Below are 18,454 nucleotides of genomic sequence, written 5' to 3'. Positions count from 1 at the left end.
CTGTTGCTTTTAGCAGCTGTGGGCTGCAGCTGCAACTGCTTTAAAGGCAAAGCTCTGTCCAACTCACCCTGGCTTATGATGCAAGACCCATACTAGTATTGAATTTAAATGGAAAGGATTGCGACCAACAGGAGGGGAGGATGGAGTTACTGAATTTTCTGTCACTTTGCTAAGTGAAATAATGATCATTTATGTCAGTCTTTGCACCCTTTGGTTTTACCATCAAGCATTTTGCTTATTTGTAAAACTGTTGCCATCTTTTTCTTAAAGTACTTCTCAAATCTCCTCTTAGCAGTTGAATCTGTGTGGGACAGGAGCCTGACTGCAGGCAGGCTGGCAGCGAGCTGTGTTTGCTATTGGGACCAGCAACAAGTTGGGGCATGCTGTCTCCATCTGTACTCTTTGGGTGCTTATTTCTTATTTTTAAATTTCTCTCTTGGAGTATCATTACCTCTTAGGAGGATTAATTACCATTTCTGAAATTCAGTGTAGAAACCTACTGATTTGGAAGTTGAAAATGCTGCTACAACATTATGCTGGAGTAGTTTCTGCTTGGTCATCTGGTGACTGCTTGGTCTCTTTCATTTATAGAGGTATGTCTCACAAATAAGGTTGTGGGTTGTTTGTTTGTTTTTTTTTCCCCAAAAACTTCCATAATTTAAATAATTACGATTTTTTCAGGTAATATGATGACAGCAAAAAAGTACATTCTTAGTAACAAGATTTGTCTTATTAAAAGCAACATTCAGTTTAATCTAAAATATATTTGGTATGCAAAGCACTTATGTTGTGAACTACTTGAAGTTTGTATGTGGGCTGGAAGGAGTAATTGTGTTTCATTAACCCTTTGCTGTGCTTTTAACACTCCGCGACACTCCACTTCCAATGGACAAAAACAATTTGATGTAATAGAAAACACATTTAAACTAGTGAAATAGTCTTAGGAATTTGAAGTCAACCTTGTAAAAAAGTGATTCTCATCAGAAATGCTGTTATTTTTTGCAGATCTGCTAACTAGAAGCAAAACATTTTGATTAACTCTTGGCAACAGTTGGCTGAAAATATGCGGTAATTTTATTTTCTTTAGTGAAGTAGGTTCGTTCATGATCTTCTTGTTCCTTGTAGCACAATAAAAAGCACAATAAAAATATTAACCAATCAATAACGCCTATACAAGCAAAGACAGCAAATGAAGCCTTGAAATCTCAGGAGAGAATTTACCAATGTGAAAACTGGAAGAAACAACAACAACAAAACATTCCTTAACTTGTTCAATGTGTGTGGTTTCGGACAGGATTGAAAGGGACTTGTCAGTCCTACACTGTTTTGTCAGCAAGGCTTCATAACGTCTTCAGTTATTCTTAAAATTGTTGTGTTTTTTTTTTTTTAACAGCTGAGTTTATTTTCTTTATCTTTATTTTTGCTATTTGGTATCATTTAGTCATTTGATATAGATACACACATATATAGGAAGCCTGAAATCATCAAAAGCATTTGGCTTTCATAAATGGCCCCATGTCTGTTGAGAAGACAGCGGTACATTTTCTCACCTTTCATATGCTTTAAAGCAGAACTGGTCTTTTACATGAGATCATATTGATATGGCTCACTGATGAATTCTATTGCTTTTTTTTTTTATTTCAGTAACTAAAATGCCAGAGCATAATAATGGATAATTTTTTCACTTTCTCCTTATTTAATGTAGATAGGTTTACTCTTAGAATGTGATTCTCATGTATTCCAGTATTCCAGTTCCAGCAATTGGAACTAGGATGGGAGAGTTGGCTTCAGTTTATCTCTAAATCATAAGCAGTGAAAGAAATGTTATTATTTTAAGTGACAAATGCATGACTTCCACCAAAGCTCTCAAAATGATGATTATGTATTTGTTAAATACTGAATAAAAGCTCAGCAATAATGAAGAAGATAGGGGAGAAGTACTGCCTAGAAGAAGACGTGGTTTGCATAAATGCAAAGGAGTGTTAAAAATTAGCAGTTGATGCTGAAAACTGCTGCTTTATGTAGGGAATGGGGGAGAGTTCATTAAAATTTAAAAACAAAACAAACCTCTAGAAACCAAAAGCTTTTAATTTTTAATTTCAATTTGCCACAAACCTCGCTTCTGTTGTTTTATTTCTTATTGTCATAGCTTTAAAAGTGTCATAGCTTTAAAAACACAAATAAAACAACAAGACTGCAAATAATATCTGGAATTAATTCGATGAACTGACCTAACATCCTGATTCATCTTCATTCAGTCTTGCCAAACAGCCAATGATTCAATTGTGTCAAAGCATAAAATTATTGGGATACCTTTTAGTATTCACACACTGATAATGAATTTAATAGATAGCAGAATTCATTCATAATTGTTTCCACACTGCTTTAATTTGTTTATTCTGAGGTTTTGTAGTATTTTTGCACTATGAAGTCCAGTGCTCCCTGCAGTGTGGATATTCTGTTTCATTTTGGAGTACTATTATGGATGTACTTATTTACAATCAGAGATGTTTGGTGTCTGTGCCAGTTGTGTCTAGGAGAAGCAACTTTCATGTCACTTAGGACCATCGGTATTTTGTTTTTGTCTGGAGTCTATTTTCTGTTCAAAGCATGCTATTTATATTTGAAACCAGTTTTCAGGCAGAATGTGCCCCACTGCATCAAACTGTTCACTGTTCTGGTATCTTGACTCTGCATCTCGTATTTCTCTGCTTGCAGCTTGTTTTCACTAACACTACACAGAAGGGAGTAACAGGAATCAGCCAAATCCATTTCCAAGTATCAGTACCTAAGAAGTCTGTCCTAAACTTCAAAAGCTGAATATATCATGGTATTTTGGGAACATACCTTTGGCCTCTGAAGAACTGCTTACATACCTTCTGCCTGTTTGAACAGCTGTTACTTTCATTTCAGACCTCTCCTGCTTGTGCTACTTTTCTTTTTGATACTGTCTGTTAGAATTTATCCTTCTGTAGTTGTTCCCATTTATGAAAACAAACTTTTGAGGAGACATACTACTCAGGGAATCTCTTTGAATATCATGGTGTCTTTCAGTTTCTTCTCCCATGGTTTCCCAAATTATTTTCCAGTCATGCATTTTGAAGATTAACATTTATTTTACTGTGTATTTAGATAAGGTGTAAAAAAAATCTGCTGTTATAAGCAGACTTGTCTTAAAAACCGTATTTTTTCTGGTTGTATACAGCAAGTGAAATGATGAATCTGTTCACCCTACTAGTATTAGAAACTGGATGGTAAGAGAGGGATATACAGACCAAAAAATAAGAATGATTTAAAATTTTTTACCTGTGTGCTCTAAATAACTGTAACTGCTCTGTTGTTATCTAAACTACATTTTCTTATCCAAAATAGATTTCCAGGTGCTAACTTAATATATGAAATAGTTCTTTTAGAAGTGCGTTTGTGACATAAGCAAGTATTGATCATGCAAGTATTCATCACAAAAATCAAGTCAGAAGACAGCTTAATAAAAATAGGGTCAATAGAATGGAAATTGTCTGGTCGAAGTAATAGTCTTGAGTGGTTTATTTCTCATCTCTGTAGTACTCATAAAAGCAGAGGAAACACTATTTAGCAAAGACCTGATCTTAGTTCTTTAGAAGAAATTACTGGAACATTGTTATAATATTCCCCAGGCATAGGAGTAATTTCTGACCTTAATAAAGTTTAGCAAATTAAAAGTCCATCAGTCTTTCAGTCTTGATTTTATCTTTCAATCTTGATTTTGTGGCTGCTCTCTGTGTCCAGGAAATTCTTCACTGTGCAATTATTCTAGAGCTAGAATAGACCAGGCAATATGCTTATGCTTATGTTGTCATTATCAGCATCGTGATGTTTTTTTAAATTATTTTGAGTACTTTCAATTGCTTTTGCTAGCTCTGTCCTCTCACCTTACCTCACTGTAACTTTTACTTCTCTTTGTGTTCTAAAGTGAAAATTAGGCAGAAACTGGGAGCTGAAAGACAGAAAATAATCCATAAAAAATGAATTTTTTTAAAAACTGTTGAAGGTGAAAAATTAACCACGTTTTTAGAAGTCTACCTCAAACCTGCAATACTCTGTAAGGCTCCTATCACGTTCTAGCCATATTCCCCTTCAGCAAACATTGGTCTCACATCAGAATGTTTCTCTAGGAAACCCTTGATCTGGCAGATATACTCAAACTGAGCACATCCAGGTGAGTAGGTGCCTGCTGCCTTTATGGAGAGCACAAGAGCTGGGTAGCAAGTTTTTCTTTGTATCTGCCCTTTCAGAAAGGTACTTCAATTGTTATATGAAGGGACTAGGTCAGGGTAAGGTTGTGTTTTGTGCCATCTGGCAACTGTGGGTCAGAAACAATGTGAGGTTCATAAGGCCGACAGAATGAGCAGGAGCCTAAAGGGAGAGTGTGTCTTGCTTTTGTTGTTGTTATTGTTTAATTTTTAGTATTGAGGCGTTAGGAGGCACTTGCAGTACATGTTAAGCATGCTTGAATGGCTTCTTCCTATGCTGCTTTTGATCAGCTATAACCATTTAAGCTAGTCTGTTAAAAACTTGCAGTTTTTAGGTCTCACAAGTTAAAGCACTTGTGGTTCATCTACATACTGATTATTCTTTTTGTTATGTGCATAAACACATGTGATACAAAAAACGCTGTGCCAGAATTAACTAAAGTTGAGCATTAATGAGATCAAACAGACAGTTAATGGGTTTGTGAAGTGAACTACTGTAGAATCCCTTATGTATAGGCTTTTTGGATGCTATTTAAAATGATTAAGCTACAGCTAAGTTCTGTTCCAACTGAACTGTTAGGAATTTTATTATTGACTTCAGGGAGGCTAGTGTTTAATTTGTTTTACTTCACCACGATCCACCATCTGCCTTCTCAGGCAAGGGACTCATGGGGATTCTTGGAAATGCAGTTTCCATTAAAAAAAAAAACAAACGGGCATGCAAAGGGTAAGAAGAACATCATCAATTTTGTGAGGTGTCTTTGTCTGCCAGCGGATGAATATGAGAGGTGACCTGATATTTTATCTCCTTTCCCATTCCTGTTGTCATTAATGTAAATTTTGTAGACTAGCCCCTATTTCAGTAACCGTGGCTTTGTTTTGAAGATGCTGCACATCGCATTGATCAAATATTGTGTTTATTGACAACGACTTGGGCCAAGGGCCAGAGACACACTGGGGGATTTTTGTCCTGTCCCAGCATCACTATTGATTGGCATGGTTTGCTTAAAGGGAAGTAGAACATAGGAATTCTGCTTTCAGTAAAGTATGGCTTTTGGTTTTATGTTTTTTTTTTCTTCTTTTGTTGGTTTTGCCAGATTTGGGAGGAAAGATGGGGAGGAAGATGACATTTTGAAACATTTGCACATCTGTTATCAATTATAACTGAGTACCGCTACACAGAAGTAAAGTCCTCTGCGCCTTCTCATCGCTGAGGTTTCATTGCTGTTGGGAACAGAGGAGATCTGAAATCCTCATGTCTTTCTCCTTCAGTAATGTTAGGCAGGAAGAGGAGTTTTGAAAGTCCAAGTACTAGATTGTAAAGTGAAAGAACTTAGTTTTAATCTAATAAGTACTTTAGCTGTAATGACTTCATTAAATGTCTAAAATAGTCATCACAGGAAATATGCTAGAGTGGGTAGAACTATGGAGAAGATTGGCAGTTCCAACCTCAAAGTATTGCTGAGTTTTCCATCAAATGTTTCTATCCTGCAGTGGGGAAGTAAAATTTTAGCCGTGTGCACCTGTCAGATAATCCTTACATTCCTATAAGCCTAGGTATGTTATTTACCATTATATGCTATCACACATGGTTTATGATAAGTATTACGTATCAGAATAAGGAAAGACCGGTAGTTTAGGTGGTGTGGATACTGCAGGCAGCTTAGACAAACCTACCTGTACTTGTGTTAAGCCAAAAAATACAAGGGCAGAAAATACTGGATATGGAAAAAATGAAATCACTTGGAGATTTTTTGCAGGGGAAAAGAACTTGAGTGTCTAAATTTCCCCCCTATTTTGGATCTTGATAAGATAGGTAGATATGCAATCACTCAGTATAAATTAAGCTATTAGTGTTTCCCTATACTTAAACGTGTGTTTATGCAGAGATTTCCAGCAGCAAATTTCAAAATCCTTTTATAAGCACTGTAGCCGAACTAGAGCCTATTAGGAAATACGTTTGGTTAACTAGTTGGTATTCCTACTGATTTTTCTTTGAAATAAGCTTTACTTTCGGTTTTATGCATCCAACTTTCATGTTTTACAGGTATTGGTCTGCAGGTGTTTAATTAACCATTTTCATATCTCTAATTTGCTGTAGCAAGCAAGTTTTTACATCTGTATTGCATTTTTTTTTTTTAAATTTACTTATTATAGTGCATGATTAAGTCAAGTAAAATTCTTTTCATCTGTTGTGATGAGGACCTGGTCTCTTTGGGATAGGTTACTTGGAGTTCTATGCTTTGCTGAGTGGTGTTTGTAGGTCAACACGTCCTCTATTTAAGAAAAAAAATAAAGTCATTAGAGCCTATAATTTTGACTTCAGTGTTATATAATTCCTTAGCACACAGATGTTGGAAAGAGGAATAAAACTCCCCCTTGATTTTGTAAAAGATTTTATCAGACTAAAATATTGCCTATGATAATGCATCTGACTATTGTAACAAGGTGATGCAGAGAGTCTATTCTGTATCACTCTAAGCAAATCGCCGTCCCTGGCAGTGTTCAAGAGGCGTCTGGATGAGGAGCTACGAGATCTGGTTTAGTTTGTGATAGCAATGGTAATGGGAGGATGGTTGGACTAGATGATCTTACAGGTCGTTTCCAACCTTGTGATTCTATGATTCTATGATAAATTGTTTTGTGGATGTGAAAGTGTCAAAAGCAATTACAACAGTGGATACTGCAAAGTAATGACCAGGAAAACTACCACAAGTGTTTTTCAGTAGTCTGTGATCCTCAAGATCAACACTATTTAATATTTTAACTAATGCGTTTTGCTTAAAAAAAAGTTTGAGAACCATTGTCAGTATTAGAAAAGAACCTGGTAATTCTGCGAAGGAGTCAAGGAGTATTGGAGGAAAGGAAGAGATGAGACCTTATGAAAGAAAGAGACCTTATGGTTTTTGGAGTTCTAGAAAACCTAAAAAGATTAATATTCCAAAGTGCAAAATCATTCATTTGCAGATAGAAAACAAGAATGAGTGCTATAAATGAAGAACTGCAGGAGCCTTGATAATAGAGTGGGATGTTTTATTTTCTCATTAGCATGGAATGTTTAATTTTCTTGTTGTTCATTTTAAGTCAGTGAAAAATATCATAGATATTTAATTATTGTAGATTCTTTATTTCTAAGTTAGTAATTTCTTCTTTTTTTTTCATTTAAAGTGAAAAAAAAAGTTTAAGTTTAATTTAAAGTTTCATAAATTGCATTTAGAGTGAAGTAGTGATTTAAGGAGATGGCTCTGAGTTTTTGTCATCTATTTAGAGATATTATGTTCTACTTGCAAATGGATTGCAGTCTGCAAATTTTACTTTTATAAATGTTAAAATAATCTTGAGAAGCTGTTGGACCACATTCAAGTAATCACAAATCTTGTTTCAATCATATAAAGACATGACACATTTTGTATTCGTGGCTTAGTAAGAAGCTGTTTCATCAGTTTTATTCAGCTGAAGCTCTGGTTAATGCCATTGTCATTCATCAAGAGTGAGCAGAAACTGGATAGATTATGAGCTGTACTTTTACCTTCGGAGGATTATGATCATGTGTACAAATTCAACTGGCAGCTCATTAGTAGTGACATCCTGCAGGGTTTATCAATACTGGGGCCAGAATGTTTAATATGTTTATTAATGTCCTGTGCAGCAGAACAGAGTCATTCTCAGCAAGTCCTGTGAGGGAGTCTGACAGCCTAGAGAAGTGGGAAAATGCAGTGTCCTGCACCTAGTTTGAAATAACTCTGTAAAACTGCCTTAAAGGCAATTTTACGGAAAGAATCTGAGAGTCTTGGTAAGACAACAAGCTAAATGTCAGAGGCAGCTACAAACTGGTTTTCATCAGCAAAAGTACAACCAGCAGTGCAAGAGGAATGATTCTGCCCATCTGTTAAGCACTCCTGAAGTCTCACTTGAAGTCCTATGTCCAGTCTGAAGTTCAGAAAAACGCTGACTTGCTGGAGGAAATCCAACAGGTTACTAAAGTGGTTAGAGAGTCAAGTGTGGTAGGCACAAGGAGAGGCTGAGAGAATGGCAGAAGAAGAGAGATCTTAGTGTTTTCTATGACTGTCATTTAGTTGATTATAACTACAAGAGTGCTGGGCTCTTCATGAGGGTGCCCAGTAATGGAATGAGATGCAGTGGATACAAATGGGAGCATAGGAAACTGCAGTTAGTACAGATGTTGTGTTTTCTCATTGTGGGAGAGGTCAAATATCAAAAGAGGCATCCAGAAGGGGCTTTGGAATCTCCATGCCTAGAGATATTCGATGCTTCAGCAGACAAGACGCTAAGCAAGCTGAGCTGGATGGAACAGTGTTGAGCAGAAGGTTGGACTACATGACCTCCAAGAGTTCCTTTAAGCCTGAATTATTTGGTGACAGTTTGCTGTTTTGTTTACTGATGTGTAGATTGGAGCTTCTTATTTCCTGTGATGTTCTTCCTTACATTTATGAGAGTTCTTTGTGCTCACTTCTTTTAGTGGGGTGCCTGCCTTCCGTAGAATTCAGTATGGCATAGGTGATTCTTTGTTTTGGCAATTTTTAGCATTTTCACTAAGGGTTAGTTCTGTGTCTTTCAGTAGAATTTTTTTTTTTCCTGCAGATCCACATCGTGATACAATTTTACAATTTCTTATCAGTGATTGATTTAACTCTTCAGAATTGCTCTTCAAAGACTTCCTATACCTTGACCTTGTTTTTGTCCTCTCTGCTTGACAACATTTCTCATGTTTCATTTTTTTTCTGGAGCTTATCATGCTCAGGTTCTGAAGTAGTCTTGGATGAATTGAAAATAAAATATCATCAGAGGCAACATTCAGAGAAATACAGCTACTGTAGTTTTCTGCTATTCTGCTAGAAAGTGTTTTAGAAAGGAGTTGTTAAAAACATTTTCTTAAGTTTGTTTCGCATTTCAGCATTCATCTGGCATGTAATGTCTGCTTATTCTTAGCTTCTTTTTTCTTTGTTTCACTTATTAACTTTACATATTCTAGCAGTCATGAAGAAGCAGGGAATGACAGAGTTCTGTTTTAATCAGTTTTCTAACTAGGTATGTGAACTAAACACCAACTGATTATAGAGCCTCCTAGAGATACATTTCCCTGTGGACATCATTAGAATTGACTTTGAACCAGAAGATATATGATCTGGAAGCAGAAAATAAATGTAGGTGATACAAAAATACCATTTCCTCTGACTGAGAATGGGAGAAGTCTTTCAAATTTGTGAGGTTATAAGGGATCTTAAATAGCTTTTGATTTCTCATGGGGATATACGTGCCATTTTAATCAACAGTTTGACTGTAGTCATTTCTAGGCATTAGTCCAAATATAATTTGAGTTTTCCATTGTTACAATATTTGATGTGAGTTATTCCATAGGAAACTGTAATAAAAGAAGACAGAATTGCTTAGAATTTCGATCTAGAAGTGCGAAGGAATTATTAATGTCAGTTTGAAAGGTATGGATAAATTTTAACCTGAATTACTATGTATAAATGTTGTCATCGGTGTTCAGTAAGGCTGAACTCATACTGAGTAGTTGCAAGCAAAAAAAGGTGCTTCTGTGAATTAGAAGCATATTTAATAAAATGGCACTAAAGACACTTGGCCATGGAAAGTGAAAGCTAAGAAGGAAAATGATTGTCATCCTTGAAGGTATCATAGGGGAGAGGAATTCCAGGGTGGAAGCCGGGCTACTGAAGATACAGGATAGAGCAGTAAAGGATACAATGTGAGACAATTTCTGCCGATGAGAGAAGCAAGGTAATACACCAGTTTGAAAAGTGGAGGTAAAAGCCCTTCCTGGTCCCAATATCTTTTCTTCATCTGAATAATTTAGGAATAAAAGTATATGAAAAAGACGTCTGAAGTAACAGGGATGTGGATGCTCGATTTCCCAGGAAGCCTTATCCATTTCAGATATGAACTTAATTCCGTAACATTGCCCATAGCTGGGTATATTGCCAAGCAAGTTGTGTATACACATGGTAAACACGCTTCTAAATTAAGTGTTCTGTTTTTCCTGTTTATTACAACTAAGCAACCTGTGCCAAACTTTCAAAGAATCATTATCTCTAGAAATAATAATCAGAAATCTTAGATGATAGAGCAGTGCTTGTTGTTACTGGGAAACTGTTAAGATCATGAACCCTCTTAAAAAAAAAAAAAAAAAGCCAAATTAGATATTATTCTTCTAATAATATGAGGAGTGATGACAGTTTAAGCATCAACACTTAGAAGTCTGTCCCTAAATATCACATTTTATAGACCCACATTACTTTTTTCTACTGCAGAGATTACTAGGATTTTTCTGCAGATGGGTCCCACTGATTGCCCAGGGAGGTTGTGGATGCCCCATCCTTGGACGTGTTCAAGGCCAGGTTGGACGGGGTCCTGGGCAACCTGATCTAAATGTGTATGTTTGGTGGCCCTGCTAGGCAGGGAGGTTGGAACTACATGATCCTTGAGGTCCCTTCCAACCCGGGTGATTCTGTGATTCTGGTGTAACAAGGGACTCTACTACTGAAGAGCTTTCAGTCTGCACAGACAAATTGGAGGTAGTGGAGGTGCTGAACAGAATACATACAGAATGGCCTTGCAGATTTCATATCAGCTGATTTCTGCCAGGGAACTAACTCATCTGGAAGATATTTAATGAGCAGAAAGCTACAAGGAACAAACCAAAGAGTAATAAAGAGGTAATTTAGCATGTAGTACCCACGAAAAAAAAAAAAAAAAGAGTCAAGGCAAAGGAGAACGCAGAGGAATGGAAATGGAGAAGAACTAAAGCAAAAGATGGTGAAAGAAAATTTGGCATATGGATGGAGTAAGCTGTTCTGTGTAAAGAACGCAGAGGGAGAAGCATGGAGGACTCAGCTAGCTTTAGGAAGACTAGTGATCCCACAAAAGGACTTTGAATCCACTCTCTGGTTGCTTCCTAATGTTTTCTTGAGAGCAGGGTAAGAAAATCTCCCGAGAGAGAATAGTTCATTCAAAGTGATGCATTTTGAGCACTGGCCAGAGGAGAGTTCGTGTCATTGTGTAAAACATAGCTATGAGAGAAATTCTTTATTCTCCGTCACTTAATGCTTCACAATGCACTGGAACAAATGTTTGAGCATCTAGAAAAAGCTGAGGGGGGGAAATAATAAGGAACGAGAAATTAAAAGCAAGGTTCTGGTAGTCATAGAGAAAGCTTCATGCGAGAAATTTTTATTCTCCTGCCGTTTTGTTGAGCAGATGTGAGCTTTTGAGTTGTTGTGACCCCAGACAAATGTCAGTCATTTGCAAACATTGATTTGGCATCCTTCATATGTTTGTTTGTTTCTGTTTTTTAAAAAATTTTATGTAACATTACAATGAAAACTCTTCTTCCTGCATTGTCTTTAAAACACTGCTGTGAAATCATGCTCTAAATAGAAGTTGTTCTGACATGGTAAGGTGCTGCAGAGTTTTGCAACATCTTTTAGGCATGAAGAGGGCAGGGGTATGTCAGAACCAAATTTTAGTACTTCTTGTCACAGTGCATACTGTTACAATAGCCTAATGAAAATGTTTTAAAGCCTAAATATACATGAGAAACAGATGGCAATTTCCACTCTTAGTTTGTGTCCACTACATGAATTTTAGATGTATTCCCAAGGCTTATCTCTGTTATGCATGAAGAAAGCCATGAACAGAACATTTGACCTCTGTATTGATGTGCTTTCTCATATGTGAAATTCAGCTACAGTCTCTGATGAAATGAATGATGATTAGTGTATAGAGATAATGTTGTTTTCTTTGACAGAAGTGTCACTGTTGCATCTGAGAACAATTTTTGAGTATTTCAAACAAGCAATTGCTCAGTGAAGCAAAAGTCACTTGAGTCCTGAAAAATTCTCTCTTATCAGTAGGAATTATTCAATTGAAATAGGGTGCAAACCAAAATTATAACAATAAGCAAAGAATTACATGGCTGGATAATACAGAGTATTATGCCCTTCGTATTGATTATTAATTTTGAAATGTCCCATCAGTATGTGGAAAGAGTCAGATGAATGTTGTACTGATATGGTTCAACTGCTGTTTTTTTATATCTTTACTGGCCTTATCAGTCAATCCAAGCACATTTTTGTGTTATGTTGAATAGCAAAAGTATTTTTTTGGGGTTCTGAACTATAAGGTTAGTTTTTAATTTGTACTACATTTCAATTCTGATTATTTCTGAGACGAAACAAAGGGTCTTCAAGAGCTGCTGACACAGGCTGGATTGAGATACTGATGATCTGGTGCTCATCAGTTCTTAAAGGATTGCCATTCAAGAGAAATAATTAAATAGGACACCAAAATATCACCTAAAATACATTTAATTAGAAGTTGTTCACATTTTTTGAACCTTAGATGATTTGTGTTCATATATAACAGGACCTTTGTTTGAAAATAACATTTCCTTATATGCTGGAACGTGGTAGTCAGGTGGTCCTGTTCAGAGGCACACTATCAACTGTTCAACCATTGCTCTTGTGTCCCTCTTAGTTGCAGTTGATATATGTAGGGAAAGAAAATTTAGGAAATACAATTAGAGCATCTAATTAAATGTACTCTGTCATCATTTTTCATCTTTTTACATTCATATCTTGTGTGTTGTTACTGTTATCTTCCAGAGTGATTTCCAACCAGATTCTGAATATGAGGACAGTCAGGAGATGAAGAATATTCCTTTAAAACAAAGACTGGTGTTGTGAACCCTAGAATTCCAGCACAGTTTGATTTGTTAAAGTGAGAAGTGTTAATATGCTCATTGCAGTGTTTTATCACTGATTGCATATAATTTAAAAAATGTGTATTCATTAGGGAAGCACTTATAGCAGCTTTTTAATTTAAGCATCACACTATTCTCTCTCCTGAGTACTCAGAAATGTTCAGGTAAAGCTCTGTATCTATGCTGTATGTTTGCAGAATCTTTAACACAAGAAATCTGAGCACGTCTGTGTTTAGTGCAGATCTAAATCAAAGACTCCTCTTAAGCTGCCCTTCCAAGTCCTTACCACTAACTGTAATGGAACAGCCGAATGTATTGAAAAACTGTGCCAGCACCTCCTTCAGTTTTATTTATTTTTTAGGACGCTTCTTCTCTGAGAGTGTTTGTTCTGTGTGATTTTGAAATAGTAGTTATACTTTTTCTAGGATATTTCTTATTCCCTTCCAGAAATAAGAACTGCAGCTGTTCTTCTGTTGAGCTGAAGAGAAGAAAGATGGTCTTGACCAATGTTACAGCTGAGTAGCTATGAGGAAGAACTGTGACAGGGTTGATTCAATGTAGAGTAGATTGCATGAAGGTGATCTAGTGAAACCTCAGCTGAAAGGAGTGGTGTCAGAAAGATAGTGGGTTTTGAATGGATATTAAGACTGCAGAGGTATAACCTAAGGGGAGCTGAAATTCTGTGAGGAGTTTTGGTCCTCCAGGGAGGATGTGTTGGTTCTGGAGCTTCTGGATTAAGAGAGCAATAGGGGTTACATGTGGATATGTTTACCTAGGTCCTTGATTTAAGGGCATGACTCATTCTCCTTTCCTTTATTTTGTTTATTTTATTCTTTTCCCGTCTCAATTATAGAAGCCTTCAGACAACAACATGCTCTATCTTTCATTTCTTTATTATCTCATATAAATAGTTGAGTGTGTTTTTAAACTTCTTTCCTTTAATGTGTAAATTCAGCTGTCACTCAGGTGCTTTAGACCTGGATGTTCTCTTCTGCATGACTCTAGATAGAGACTAACTGGAGCTCATTTTAAGTAAAACTATAAATATTTGTTAATATACTAAACTTATTGAAGCAGCAAGCATATAGCTTCTGCCTATTTTTGCTGTGCTGGTGCCCTTTCTACTCTAATTAACTCAGATCCTAAACCATTTCCTTTTGAAAAGAAGAAAATAAGATATGAGATCAGAAATGAGTCTTGTTTTCTGACCTACGGATTGTCAGAGGAAAAGGAGAATCCTCAGCATGGGACAGAATTCAATTTTAATTTCTAAATGTGACTCATGTAGCTGAACTCAGAAGTGACTTATTATAGAGGTCAAGTTCTGCTTCTTTGTAGGCATTAAATACTACTATACTAATTCCCACGTTTCTGTTCACTTAGAGGAGCCTGAATCTCAGCTCTGACCCTTCTCTCCATGACATCACAGAAATCATATACATTCAGGTTTCTCAGTCAGCTAGAAGTCGTTTTGAGAACATTCAGCTGTATTACTGAAGGGACTAGGTTATGTTGGCATTAGTCAGCTGAAATAAATAAACCACCAAGAAGTCAGGGAAAGATATCCTGCAAGAAGTCAGAAAGGTATCTAGCAGGTGTAAGGTTGTCTGCTAATGACTTTTGTGCATAGTAAAGTCTATTTTAATCACCATGCTACGTTTGTTCTGTTTTCCTTTGACAATATGCCACTTTTGCGGACTAAATGATGTCACCAGGTTTGATGTTCCTTGAGGGCTGCAAATGACCTTCTCTCTTGGAAATTTTTGTTATACATTCCAAAAAGCACTTTGTGGGTCATACTGGAACAAAATAGATCTAAGTTCAGTTTTTATTGATGGAATTGAAGATTCTGAACTCAAATTTTTGTGATGGAAGTTAAATAAAACTCTTCTTGACTAAGCACAGGAACTTTGCTTCTGTGCCCATGGAGGAGGGAAGCTGCTTGTGGAACCTGGGTATAGAATGTATACACATCATACTGTAGTGTTTTCTCTTATTTCACACCTAATGAGGTCAAGTCAATATGGCAGAATATGGGCGTAATCTCGAAAATAATGTTAAGTTTCTTGATCTTGGAAGTACTTAAACTATTCAAAACCTGCCTGGACAACCTGCTGAAGTTGACCCAGCTTTGAGGGATGAACGAGATGATTCCCTGTGATTCTGTAACAGTCTTACCTTTTTTGTCAAATTGCAAATCGACAAAGATGGGGAGAATTGAATGCTCTGCAGTGAGGCAGCATGCCAGTACAGTCTATAGGAAATACCTCTGCAAGTCACTGGAAGTGATCTTATTTGATTCTTATCAAGGAATCAAGTAGGAATAATCTTATAGGACTTATTTGATCCTGTTAGATATTTTGTGGGCTCTTGTCTATTTGCTTACATAAATCACTGTGAGTGTCAGGCAATGCTGAGAAATTTTGGTCAGATCTTTTATTAAGAAATCGTGCACTTTTAAATTTTTGCTAAATCAGAACAAAATTTGATGGATTATTTTTGGAATAATCACTCGATATGTAAAATGTCTTTGGAGAAAATTTTTTCTTGTATTCATGTGTGATTGGGTGGACAATGGAAGAGGCCCTAAAGGACATGGATTAATTTAGCATCTTTGCTACTGGATTGTTGTTGTTGGTTTTTCTTTATAATGCCCTTGTAGAAATCATTTTAGCTCCTGTGCCTTGTTTTCTCTCTCTTTAGATAGTAGATGAGTATCTTTCTTGTACTAGAAGAGCTCTGGGACTCTGAAAGCTTTTAATTTTATTGGGGCTTTTAGCAGTGTTAACTTTAGCAATGTTAACTATTCCAAAAGAGGCAACCTAGATTTCTAAGGGATCCATATAAAGTTTTAATAAGTTATGTAAGAATATTAGATGCAGCAGAAATGTATGTATAAACCTTGGGTGTTGGTCTAAAATAGTTTATTTTTTAAAGTATAGCATTGCTAATAGGCACAAAAGGGTAGTTTATTTTTAGAGGACAGTTGTTCTGGAAGTTTATGAGAGGGGAAGTTAGAATATTTTATAATAGAGTATACTTGAAGACATTAAAAAGCATGTTGTATTTTTAACCTCTTACCGTTAATTTGTTGATGTTACCATTATGTTACTGTAATGCTGTTAAATTTAATGTTCATCATCAGTAAAGTTGTATGTTCAACTATGTTGTGGAGTGTCTCGTCAGTAATTGTAGTTCAGCAATATGTATGTTGTTTGAGTTGTTTGATGGAATAAGAGAACATTTGAAGCTAATGAAAGGAAGAGCTGCACCTGTTTTTTTGTTAGTTTGGTGTTGGCTTGTTTTTGCCAGGCAGGAAAAACAAGCATGTGATAATAACCACATTCTCACAATACTTCACCCATCCTTCCCCCTAGTATTAAAGAGTACTAAACTTCAGTCTTCTTATGTCTTAGCTTCACAAACATGTTAGATTTTCTGAAATAGCTGTAAAATTTCCCATGTAACAGTGTGGGATGATTTTCAGTAACAGAAGATACAGAACTATTCTTTATTTTCATGGGCAGAAAGTGCCCACTTCTCTTTCATATTAGATATCTATATTGATTATTTACTAACAAAACAAAACATTGAAAATTTTATTTATGTTGCCAGAGTTGATAATTATGATAAGAAGTAGTATAGAAACAGTCTTGGAAATACTTGTTATACTTGATTGCAATGAAACGGAGCCCTTGTTACAGCTTTCCTAAATCTAATTTGTTTGAGTTGCATTAGAAGAGGCACTTTAAGAAGTGCAACTTGTGTAAGTTGATAATTTTATCTGTTTACCTAAAGACACACTTCTCACTTGTGATTACTTTCAATGTTCTTCTATTGAGTGAAGTGAGGAGCCTTACCTGCTGTAATTTAAGGAAGTCAAGCATGATGAATGAAACAAAATTTCCTTGAAATAGAGAGGCATATTTGAAACTGTCAGTTTACTATGAAGTTTGTTTAGCTTCTTGGATGCATATGAATGTGTGTAACCTGCAAGCATTTTGAATAATACTGACCGTAAAGAGTCTTTCGAAAAGAACAGGAAATTTAAAAAAAAAAATAAATAAATAAAAAGAAGCATAATCATTCTCCTTTCCTTATCCACAGGATCTCAGTCAAAGCCCTATGTCGGTAAAACAAACAGAAAAACAACAGCACAACTAGGCAGCTTAGAGCAACTGGAAAGGGAAAATTCCTATGTAGACATTTTCTTTTTTTTTTAATAACAAAATGTCAGCTGTAAAGCAAAGTAAGAGAATATCAGAGAGTATGCACATTACCACATTGCTTAGAGAAAAGAGACATTAAATGCAAGGATGAAGCATTGCAAAAAATTAAGAGATTGTTTTATGCTTCCCATCTTCTCTTTATGGACTGGTTCCATCATGTCATAAGAATTAGGCTTTTCTGTGTTTAAGCTGATGTTCCAGGGCTTTAAAAGCTTAAATTGCTTTATTGCCTTAGCATTAGGTCATCTCCATGTTTTATTGTTTTGGGAAGTGAAGAGCATGGCAGTTGGCAACTTCAGAATGAGTTGTAGGATAACTGACTGCTGAGAGATTCTGGGAACTGATATTGAACCACAGGCCCAAACCTGGCATTTTTTTACAATTGGAGATTTTTTTATAAAGAAAAGCGCTCATGTTAAGTGGTTACTTTTTCCTTATCTATTCTCAGGGTTGCTCTTGTGGAAAATATTCCTGAAGGGATCAACTATTCAGACAGTGCACCATCCCACTTGTCTCTTTTCCAAGGCTGGATGAATTTGCTTAATATGGCTGAAAAGTCTGTTGACATAGTATCTTCCCAGTGGGACCTCAATCACAGTCATCCATCAGCATGCCAGGTATGTTCTAGACTAAAGAAAGATGGGACTTTAACAATCTGTTTTTGTTGTTTGTGAATTGTTTAGAGCTGCAGCCCTTCTCTGTAGCAAACCTATTTGTTTGGGTAGTTTAAAAGCAAACAAACATTTTCTTATGAGGATTGTCCTGTCAGGATATTAGTTTTATGAGAATATGAGAGTGGTGGCACAGTGGACTAGAGAACACACTCAACACATTCATATCACTTCCATCTTAGGAAAGGATATCATTGTATAATCTTAAGAAACTTGCAAAATTGTAACTATTCAAACACATCATAATTTGGGAATATCCATAAAACTATATACTTATTTTCTATTTGGTGCAAATGATCAGGTAAAAGAGTAATTATGTGGATTAGTTCTGCAGCCAAATTGATGTGTAAAATTACACTTACAAATTATCTGATAGCAAATGTATGAGATGATTCTTAATATCTTTTCAAAATGAATCTGAAGGGTAATGAGTTAGGGCTTGTGCAATAAAGTACAGTAGGAAAAATCACAAATCACCAAATGAGACAAATATGCATTACAGTGATGCTGTGCCAACAAATATATTATTCTTGATAGCAGTCACCTTAGAAAATGGGGAAAGGGCAGATTTCCACTTAG

General features: G+C 36.0%; 1 protein-coding gene across 7 annotated transcripts in view; it reads left to right on the top strand.

The window, feature by feature from the left end:
• The window catches only part of PLD5 (phospholipase D family member 5), a 227,113-nt gene that overhangs the window by 104,657 nt on the left and 104,002 nt on the right, over positions 1-18,454 (top strand). For all 7 annotated transcript variants that reach the window (XM_048936320.1, XM_048936319.1, XM_048936317.1 and 4 more), the window contains one exon: positions 17,653-17,821. In XM_048936320.1, coding sequence (XP_048792277.1) covers positions 17,653-17,821 — 169 coding nt within the window. The remainder of the gene's footprint in view (positions 1-17,652; positions 17,822-18,454) is intronic.

Source organism: Lagopus muta, chromosome 2, assembly GCF_023343835.1.
Source record: "Lagopus muta isolate bLagMut1 chromosome 2, bLagMut1 primary, whole genome shotgun sequence".
Lineage (NCBI taxonomy): Eukaryota > Metazoa > Chordata > Aves > Galliformes > Phasianidae > Lagopus > Lagopus muta.
Note: the sequence above shows the minus strand (reverse complement) of the source record. Positions and strands in the feature narration are given on the sequence as shown.